The 10,821-nt window shown below is 44.0% G+C and overlaps 1 protein-coding gene across 1 annotated transcript; it reads left to right on the forward strand.

Moving 5' to 3' along the window:
* Positions 1-4,341: 4,341 nt before the first annotated feature.
* LOC124673952 (protein argonaute MEL1-like) lies at positions 4,342-10,769 on the forward strand. The gene is made up of 22 exons (XM_047209997.1): positions 4,342-4,438; positions 5,481-5,677; positions 5,799-5,939; positions 6,027-6,157; positions 6,494-6,609; positions 6,686-6,792; positions 6,890-7,025; positions 7,241-7,357; positions 7,518-7,625; positions 7,706-7,777; positions 8,113-8,232; positions 8,313-8,451; positions 8,668-8,789; positions 8,866-9,003; positions 9,142-9,284; positions 9,355-9,420; positions 9,495-9,558; positions 9,652-9,781; positions 9,927-10,000; positions 10,108-10,202; positions 10,322-10,353; positions 10,456-10,769. The coding sequence occupies exons 1-22, from the start codon at positions 4,376-4,378 to the stop codon at positions 10,647-10,649; spliced, it is 2,505 nt and encodes an 834-aa protein (XP_047065953.1). The 5' UTR covers positions 4,342-4,375; the 3' UTR covers positions 10,650-10,769.
* Positions 10,770-10,821: the final 52 nt, after the last annotated feature.

Below are 10,821 nucleotides of genomic sequence, written 5' to 3' on the forward strand. Positions count from 1 at the left end.
CCATGAGTTTTGTAAGGGTATGATTTTGTTCAGTTTGAGCATTCATTAAGTTCTTGAAGGTACTTTTAATTGAAACATTACCATTGCTTGCTCCACTACTATTATTGTAGCCATTAATTATTTGGAACTCCTGCAGGACTAATATATTGCATTTGAAAATTCGAGCAAAATTTTTGACTCTTCCATGCAGGGTTATAAGGATTTCGAGCTATGAAATCTATTTCCTCAACATTGGATTTGGTGATGGCATTAACTTGGGTATCTTCCTTACCCTTTAGAATATTTAAAAGCTCATCTACCTTTGAAGTAAGCTCTTCATCTCTCCTTTCGGTGACCGAGTTCACCTTTCTTGAAGAGGATCTTTCAACATGACATTGGGCATGGTTGCTTTGAATGTCATCGAGAAGTCTTCTAGCAACATCTACTTGTTTGCTCATGAATGTGCCTCCGGCTGCACTATCAAGCATATATTTTGACATTGGGTTAAGGGTATTATAAAATAAGTGGATAATTAACCAATCTTTCATGCCATGGCTTGGACAGCTCATAACGACTTCCTTCATCCTTTTCCAAGCAAGCGATAGTGGCTTGCGGTATTCTTGTCTAACACATGTAATATTAGATCGTAGTTGCATAGTCTTAGCTGGACGAAAAAACTTAGTCATGGAAATACACATATGAGCATTCCAAATTGACTACACCACCACACTACGTCAACACAAGATATTTACAATAATGGAATTGAGGACAATACAACGTACATAATAAAATATCTTCATTTTCATGGGAATCAACCAATTACATAAGGCAACATGAGGTTCCATGAAATTTTTGCAAAGAATGATTCCCACAATTGCTTTACTTCTTTGTGTTGAGAACACTTGGTTTTTGGTCTTAGTGTGATTTCCATGATTAAGTTTCTAATAGCTCATTCGCACAATCATGCATCTATAATGGTCTTGCAGACACTACAATTTTCTTTTAGCAAACTTAAGAAAAAGGAACTCGTAACTTAAAAGAGCTATGCATATATGAAATAGTTTAGATATCAATTAACTAAATTAAGGTACCAAACATCAAAATAATAAGATGAATAATTAATCAACCATAAACTAAAACATAATTGACAATTTGCATGCTAACAAGTATGGACAAAGGAAACATGTCTACAAATGTTGGTTAACTAGAGAGGCCATGTACCAGGTCCAAAGAAAGAACCTCCTCTATATGCAATTTTTTTTGGGTTATCATCCTTAATATATTGATATAATCATGTTTGGTTCACCGTTGTTTTTTATACACGAGAAAAACAACTAAGAGCTAGTTGTTCGTGTAAGAGGAACACTCTTAGTTCCCTATAAAAAACTTTACTTGTCTTTAACGTGTGCATATGAGGTAAAAAATATTTCGTATACCTATGCAAGGATACCATCATCAATGTTTCCTATATGACATTAAAAATAATTATCACCATCCAATTTAAACTTTTATTTGTGGGGAATGTTCCATGTTCATATATCATAATCTAAGTGTTAGCTAAACATATGAGCATTCCAGATAGACTATATAAATTTACCACACCACATCAACACAAGAAAGTTATATTAATGAATATAATTAAGGGTAAATGGACAAGAAACACAAAAATAAAAGATGACACAATATGGACATACTCTTGCCCTTAGTGTGGTGATGCAATTGCTGTTGCTTAACATATGTTTGCCCACACCAAGAAATCGATTAGCGATTGCATTTTTTATAAGAAAACACCCTTAATTCTCTATAAGTATTTATTTTTTCTCAAGCATTGGAGACACTTAAATTAGTGATTACTTTCTCTTCTTAGCGTTGTGCAAAAAGGGGCTGGTTGAAATCATGGATGATCGGATGGACCAAGTTATGAATCGTCGATGAATGGGCATGTATAGCAAGAGTTGAATCCAAGGAGTAAATTGCAAGTTATCAATCATGCCAATTAGCGAAATTTTTGCTCAAGATGCGAAAATCCCTACATATAAATCTCACAAAAATTGGTGTAATGGAAAGTGCATAATTACATGATATATATAAACCAACAATGACCAAAAAATTAATCAAATTGCAAATTAATCTTACTAAATTTATCACTTTACAAGCTATAAAGGGAAAAATAGTTACACTTTTGAATTGACATGTTAATGTGTGTCTACCATTTTCTGTCTTAGCATTAGTAGCCTTGTCCTTTCGCCCATGTTATTGTTTCAAGGTTCTTACTTTTCCTCCTTGTTCTTTCTTTGATTTCCCTCATCGTCGCTTCCCATTTGGTAGTCGTCGTTCTGTCCTTTTTGCCATCGTCATCTTGATTGTCAGTTTTTTCTAAGGGATCCTGATCTTCTTTGTGTTCTTATTGGCTCACCTTGTCAACATCGAATCTATTGTGCTCCTCTTCATCGTCGACAAGTGTTGCACATGGAGAACTCGCATGGGTGACGTAATTCAATTGGTTCGTTGTAACTATACTTGGGCAAGAGATGAGCATCGATATAGATTTCCATGTAGTACAATTCTTCATCCCCACACTTGATATAGATATTCATGCACTACAACTTGAGGGAAAACCGAGTGAGAAGGATGTTCTCGAGCGTGCATCGGACCGAATGGAGTAAGGGTAGAGCCAAATCTAGCAGTGGAAAATCAGTATGTGTGCAAGGTTGAGGGGAAGAAGATTGAACGCAAGACGAGATGGCAAACATGTGGCAATATGAGTTGGAGCGAAGGAAGATATACCCCGAGAAGAAAAGGAAATGTTGTGTCACGGCGGGGATGAGGAGAAGGAAGATAGACCGCGAGACGAGATGAAAAAGGCGCGGTGGCGGGAGAATTCAGGGAAGGAAGATAGATTGGGATACGAGATGGAAATGCCGCATTGACACGTGGATCTAGGTAAGGAAGATATATTGCAAGGCGATATGGAAAAGCATCGGTGGCGTGGAGTCGAGGGAAGGAAAGAGAGAATATTAGGGTTTCTTGAATTTTTTTTGTGGCGGCGCATGGATCTAGGGACGAAAGATATATCTCCAAACAAGTTGGAAAGGCCCCTACGACATGGGTTGAGGGGAGGTAAGGTAGAAGATAAGGGTTTCTTGAAAAAGCCATGGCGGCGCGTGGATCAGAGGAAGGAAGATAGATCTCGAGACAGGATGGAGAAGGTGTGGCGGTGTGGGGTTGAGGGGAGGAAAGAGAGAAGATTAGGGTTTCTTGAGAAAGCCGTGGCGGCGCGTGGATCAGAGGAAGGAAGCTAGATCGCGAGACAAGATGGAAAAGGCGTACCGACACGGAGTCGAGTGGAGGAAAGAGAGAAGATTAGGGTTTCTTGAAAAAGTCGCGACATCACATGGATCGGAAGAAGAAAAAAAATCGCGTGACGAGATGGAAAAGCCGAGGCGGCGTGGGCTCGAGGGAAGGGAAGAGAGAAGATTAGGGTTTCTTCGCTGCCTTGAGCTTTTGTGCGACAACGGATGCGGCGACGGACGGCTGAGATTGCAGGATGGGAAGTTGCCATTTGCCCTTTGCGCTGACATGTGGGTCTTGCATTTTCTTACCTCGCATCCTGGTCCACCTTTCAGCGAGAGCTGCTGTAGCTCCGTGCGTATGAAAACTTTCCTCCTGACCCCTGGGCTGCTCGCCCTCTATAAAATCAATCGTTGCCCACTTCTCCCACCACGCAGCGGTTCTTTCTCTTCTCCATCTTTTCGTTTCTCCTCCCTTTGGGTTTCCAGAAAACCCTCTCCCATGGCCTCCAGGGGGAGCGGCCCCGGTGGTGGGCGCGGTGGCCGAGGGGACGGCGCAGGGCGCGCTCCTGGTGGACGGGGCGACGGCGGAGGGCGCGGGCCCGGTGGCCGTGGCGGGGCCGGAGGAGGAGGTTACGCGCAGCAGCAGTACGGTCGCGGCGATGGTGGAGGTCGCGGCCTCGGTGGTCGAGGAGTCGGCGGGCAGTACCAGCAGGCGCCTGCCGGCTCGGGTTGACGCGGGAGGCCGCGGGATCTGCGGTCCGGCAGGCAGCCGCCCTGTCGCGCCGCGTACGGCGGTCCCGTCGGCAGCGTCTACGAGTTCTCCGTCCTCGTCGACTGCTCATGATCTTGCGAGGGACGTGGGAAGGCTTTCCGTGACAGACCCTGCTCCTCGCCCACCTGCGGCCACCGCGGCGCCCCAGGCTCGTCGGCCGCCTCCTCCGGCCGCGGCCGCGGCCCCTGCTCCTCCTCCACCCGCGCCTGCCGCGGAGGTGGAGGGATCTCAACCCGAATCGCAGGCGCCTGCGTTACCGGCGGCAGCACCGGTGTCGAGCAAGTCGGTGATGCCACCCGCGCGTCCGGGTTTCGGGACGTTGGGGCGGAAGATGATCGTGCGGGCGAACCACTTCCTCGTGGGCTTCGCCGACAAGGACATCTGCCACTACGACGTGAGTAACCCACTGCCCTACCTCTTCTTCTCTTCCAGTTTTTTCTTACTACTGCCATGTTAGCTGCTCCTTCTGTTTGATTTGTTTCGATGCACGATGCTATCTAGTACGTGCTCCCATTTTTGCAGCTATAATTGCTGCGATATTCGTGTACATAGTTAAATGCGAGCCCTCATTTTGGCCTAGTTTGGGGTCGAAAAGATCGCGAATCTTTCCGTTGCTGACAGAGTTCACCTGGTTGTTTCTTAGATATGCCCCAGATCACCTTCGCCTATTTCCTTCCATGTACTTAGCTGTAAATCGCGGACTATGGCCATTGTTTCTTTTGATCAAAGACTCCCAGATCTAATGCGATTTCTCGAGAAATCAACAGGGGATAATTTTTCTTGATACATTGCATTGTCCTGTTTAGCCATCGACCTCTTGTTTCTGTAGGACAGCCATGAGTCGATCATGAGGCCGCGTGACATCTTTTCCCGGTCTATATGAACGAACGATCAAGGCCTGCATGCGAGGTCTAGGCGTGTGCTGTGCTTTGCAGTAGTGGGATGTAGATTTCCTCGCAGCTTCCGATTTCCAATAAATGAGGCTTATGCAGTTTTTTCTTTTCTTTTTGTCTTTTACTTTTTTCACGCAGTAGTTGCGAGAGTTGCCATTTCTAGCAAAGATGTTCTGCAGCACATGTGGTGTGCTTGCTCCGTTCTGGAGTAGAGGACGCCCGAGTGTGGCTCGCTCACATTGCTCGGTTGCTGTCACCACAGCTGGGTTTCTTTATCTGAAAAACGGTGGCCAAGACGAGATAACGCTATGTCTGCTCTTGCTGATCGAGGCAAAGGCCTCGGCCCCTTTGGTGGTTGATAGGCATATAATAGCTGCACAGTTTGCCTTGTACTGTCTAGGGTTGTGATCTTCTTTATTGCCTAATATATATGTATTGATCAAGATAAACTAATTTGCAATCTAAGATTTGTGGAATGTTATTCCAAGCTTTTCTCTTTACCCGGATGCTAATTACTCTGCCTACTTTCATTCCCACTGTCAGGTTGCCATTAGTCCTGAGCCTAAGACAAGACGGATCAACAGGGTTATCATGACCGAGCTGATGAACAAGCACCGCACATCCTCTCTCGGCGGTCAATCGGTGGCTTATGATGGCAGCAAGAGCCTGTACACTGCAGGTGAGCTGCCATTCACAGTGATGGATTTCTCCGTCAAGCTGGGGAAAGAACGAAGAGAAATGTAAGCATGTCTTCTGAAATAAATATCATGTATCTTTTTGTGATCTAGGCTTGGTTGTTTCAGAAGCGCTGTTGCTAACTAATGCACTTCTGTGTCATTTTTTACCTGCACTGGAAAATAGCGAGTACAAGGTAACAGTTCGATTTGCCGCGCGGGCAAACTTGTATCACCTGCAGCAGTTCCTAGGTGGCAGGCAAAGGGACTGTCCTCAGGACACCATACAAGCGCTCGATGTTGTGCTGAGGGAGTCACCTTGTCAGAAGTATGATATCATTGTAAACCTCACTTCTGTTCTATCTTTTTACTGCTAACTTTGATAATGTGTTGACCATATCTCGAAATTGTACAGCTATGTCACTGTTTCTCGGTCCTTCTTCTCGGCAACGTTTGGCCATCGTGACATTGGTGGTGGCCTCGAGTGTTGGAGAGGGTTTTACCAGAGTTTGCGGCCCACGCAGATGGGCCTGTCACTGAATATAGGTGCATATTAGTCCAAACCCCTTCTCTTAGGAACCCTCACTTTAGGCTACTTTACAATTATTTTTTTACTGAGGCCATGCCAAGGTAGATATTACATTTGTTGTGTTTACTCTTGTTTACTTGGTCTCTGTATTATGTTAATTGTTTACCTGTGTCAGCTACGAACATTCCGGCACAGGAGTTGAGTTTAGCAAAATTGTATTTGTGCGCCTGATGTAACTGACCATATTTGTTTATATGGTGTAGTCTTAAAATGCACGGGGGTGTATTCGAGCTGTTCTTTTTCACGGACTTATCATTGTTCTGAACTCTTTCTGTACTTGTTTTGTTTTACAGACATATCATCGACGTCATTTTATAGGCCTATCCCGGTGATGGAATTTGCTCGGGATTGTCTGAATCTGAGGACTGTAGAGGCAAATCGGCCTCCTTCTGATAGGGACCGTCTGAAGGTACTACATTTATCAACCAAAAACGTATCATACACAATGCTTATCGCAACTAGCTGAATTATTTCTTTCTTTTCAGCTTAGGAGAGCACTGCGAGGGGTTCGTGTTGAAACCACTCACCAAGAGGGAAAGAAAAGTATATACAAGATAACCGGGATTACTTCTGACCCTCTGGTTCAGCTCAAGTACATGCTCCTGATCTTCTCCCATTTTCCTGCATCCTCTGTTATATTCTTTTGCCCCTGTAGTGGCAAATTATTTATTTCCCCTTGTCGTTTTTAGCTTTCCTCTGGATGAAGGCACCCAAATGACTGTTGTACAATACTTTTGGGACCGGTACAAGTATAGACTGAAATTCACCTCATGGCCTTGTCTTCAGTCCGGCAGTGCTGCTCGTCCTATATATTTGCCCATGGAGGTATTTGCTCTTGAATTATGCACAAAACCTAAGGTGTCAATTGGGATCCCACCAACACCCACTTCTAGTTCATTTCGTGTTTCCTAGTTTGGGGTTGAATTTTGTCCTAAAAATCACGAAATGAACCAGAAGTGGGACTTTGGCGGGGTCCATCTTGCATCTCTAACAAACAGTTATGTGAAACTATGCTAATCATTTATATCATATGTTCTTAGGTGTGCACAATTATTAAAGGGCAGAGGTTCTCCAGGAAGCTTAACGAGAAACAAGTGACTGCCATACTTAAAGCTACTTGTGAACGTCCCAAGGAGAGGGAGGAGAGTATACTTAAGGTATTTGTCCCGATGATATGTGGTACCACTGCCGACATTTATGAATTGAAATTACTTGAGTGCTTGCATCATTTTTAATCAGGGTTCTTATCTTCTTTGCTCTGAATCCCCAGGAATAAAATGTTATGAATATTAACATACTTGTTGATGTATTATATAGATGGTTGACCACAACAACTATGCAGCTGATACGCTGGCACGGGAGTTTGGAGTTGATGTTACCAATAAAATGGTGAATGTGCAGGCTCGTTTGCTACCTCCACCCATGGTGAATACTTTGCTTGATTATCATTTTGATATTTATACCCTGCCTTTTTATCAATATTTTAACTGTTTATGTTGTTTTAGCTCAAATATCATGATTCTGGAAGGGAGAAATCTTGTGTACCAAGTGTTGGCCAATGGAACATGATCAACAAGGTGATTCAGTTCTGATTTGGAACAAAAAAAGTTCTCTTACTAGTTCATTATTAATATGCTACAGAACCATAACAATCTTGTAAGAACTGTTTGAACTTGTCTCATTCTTTTGGTATAAAATGAACGTATGAACATAAAAAATTGTGGATATTTAAAGAGATTTGTCAGTCTAGAGAATAAATATAGGAACATGGTTGGAGGTGTGGGTACACAATTTGGTGGCCTATTTCTTCTAACCATGAAATTTATCTAGTCCCTCGATAGTCCTAGTTTCTGTACAAATATGATTTCGACATGTCCCTCTTGCTGATCTACGCTTTCTGTTTGAAATGTAGAAAATGGTTGATGGAGGAAATGTTCAGAGCTGGACTTGCTTGAACTTTTCACGCATGCCAGTTGAAGGGGTGCGTATGTTTTGTGGCGACTTAGTCCAAATGTGCAATTCCATCGGCATGGTAAGTTCAGCGTATGTTTATATATGCAAGTCGGTCATACCGTCGGTCGCAGTACACTCAGTGTAGTGGCAATCTTCCAGGTTTTCAATCAAATTCCAGTTGCAGAGATCCGCTCAGCTTCTGCTAATAACATAGAAGGTGCTTTGAAGGATGTACACCAGAGGGTCCCTAAGCTCCAGTTGCTTATTGTGATTCTCCCAGACATTTCTGGCCAATATGGTATGCACATATTTGTTTTCTTCAAGGTTATGGTATGCACATTTGTTTTCGGAAACAAATTATGGTATGCACATGTTAATTTTCTGAAACTAGGTTATGGTATGTGCACATTTAGTTTCTGAAACGAGGTTATGGTGTGACATCTTTAGCATGCCCTTTTGTCTCTCCATGTTTTCATTGTTCCCCTGGTACCCATATATTTGTGCAATTCTGCAGGGAAAGTTAAGAAGGTGTGCGAAACTGAGCTTGGGATAGTATCTCAATGTCTCAAGCCAGACAAGGTCAACAAAGCAAACAAGCAGTATTTTGAAAACGTTGCGCTCAAAATCAATGTCAAGGTCAGTTCGTTGGCAGTCACCTTAACTATTGTGCTATAGGTGTTATGGAGAGTGTTATTAATGCTTTCTTTCTTAGGTTGGAGGGAGAAATACAGCTCTTCAGCAAGCTCTTTCACGCAAAATGCCGTTTGTCAGCGACATACCTACAATCATTTTTGGTGCTGATGTAACACATCCTGCAGCAGGGGAGGATTCCTCTGGGTCGATTGCAGCTGTCAGTTTCTTACATCCACCCGCAGCAGTTGTTCAGTTGATAATTTGGTTCATAATCTCTGATTTAAATTAGCTTACATTATTATCTGGATGCCATTGTGGTGATATAGTTGGTATGATTTATGATGAGTGCGTGCAGGTGGTTGCCTCTATGGACTGGCCTGCAATCACAAAGTACAGAGCTGTGGTTTCTGCACAACCACCCAGGCAGGAGATTATTCAAGATCTCTTCTGGACAACTACAGATCCAGAGAAGGGCATCATGCCCGGTGGAATGATCAGGTAAGTCTTTTGTGTTCCCTCAGGTAGTCGATGGTGACGGTGGCTTAAAATTGACTCCATTTCTGTGCAGGGAGTTACTGCTAGCATTCTATAGGCAGAACAACAATATAAAGCCCCAGAGGATTATATTCTACAGGTCTGTGCTTGAGAATATGATGTTATCATGCGTTGATCATGCCTTTTGAACTGCTGTTGTTTTTCTATACGTAGGGACGGGGTCAGCGAAGGGCAGTTCGCTGAAGTTCTGATGTATGAAATGGATGCCATCAGGAAGGTGATGCTCTCAATTCATCATGGTCTTGGCCTGTTCAAATCTGTTGCCATCCTCTTGCAGCGTATTCACGGTGTTTCCTTTTTCTGTCCAAAGGCCTGTCAATCTTTGCAGAAGGATTATCTGCCCAAAGTGACATTTGTGGTTGTCCAGAAAAGGCACCACACAAGGCTCTTCCCTGAGGTGCACATGAAGGAGACTGACAGAAGTGGGAACATCCTTCCTGGTAAGTGCATCAAACAGATTATAAGTGTCTTGCACACTTGCAGATGCAGACACGCACACCGAATGTGCTACTCCGTAGTTTAGTTAAGAACGTAACCAGTTGTTTTTGTGTTTGATGATCCCCGTTCTGTTGATGGTGCTTGCAGGAACCGTGGTGGACACGAATATATGCCATCCGACAGAGTTTGACTTCTACCTTTGTAGCCATGCAGGGATTCAGGTAAACACGTCCCCAACACTCTTGTGGCACCGTCTTAAACTGCCCAGTGGCAAAAACACCTTTTCGTCCATTGACTCAATGCGAGCATTTTTGCATATTTATTTCAGGGCACAAGCAGACCAGCTCACTACCATGTTCTGTATGACGAGAATCGGTTCACTGCCGATGGGCTACAGTCGCTCACGAACAACCTATGCTACACGTAAGTGCGCCCCACTCTTGACATTCATTCACCTCTCTGCTTTCGTCTTTCTTTTTCCGACCTTGACTGGTTTTGCTAACTAGACCACGCTGATATGATATCTTTGCCTGTATATTCAGATACGCTCGCTGCACTCGCTCTGTGTCTGTTGGTGAGTTTGTTCTCCAAGATCATCTCGAAATTTTCTCTGAAGGGCATAGTGATATACTGTATGTATTGAGTTGCACTAATGCTTGATTCTTCTCTTGAGCAGTTCCTCCAGCCTACTACGCTCACCTGGCGGCGTTCCGTGCACGATATTATGACGAGCCGTTGGAGGGCTCTGACAGCACCTCGGTCGTCAGCGCTGGGAGCCGGGCGGTGGCCGGAGCAACAGGCCCTCCTGTGGCGTACCGCAGGCTCCCCCAGATCAAGGAGAACGTCAAGGACGTCATGTTCTACTGCTGAATTGGCCGTTGTTGGCAACTTCATGGGACTCCTCATTTTAGTTGTCCTGCTGCTTAATTAGGTGGTACTTTTGTTGGCGACTTGTGTTTGTTGTGTTGATGGATCATGCGTCATGGATATACTCTGGTGGGTTGTTGGTAACATGTGATATGTTGTGCCGACGTGGTTTAGA

Source organism: Lolium rigidum, chromosome 7 (genome assembly GCF_022539505.1).
Source record: "Lolium rigidum isolate FL_2022 chromosome 7, APGP_CSIRO_Lrig_0.1, whole genome shotgun sequence".
In the NCBI taxonomy this organism is placed as follows: domain Eukaryota; kingdom Viridiplantae; phylum Streptophyta; class Magnoliopsida; order Poales; family Poaceae; genus Lolium; species Lolium rigidum.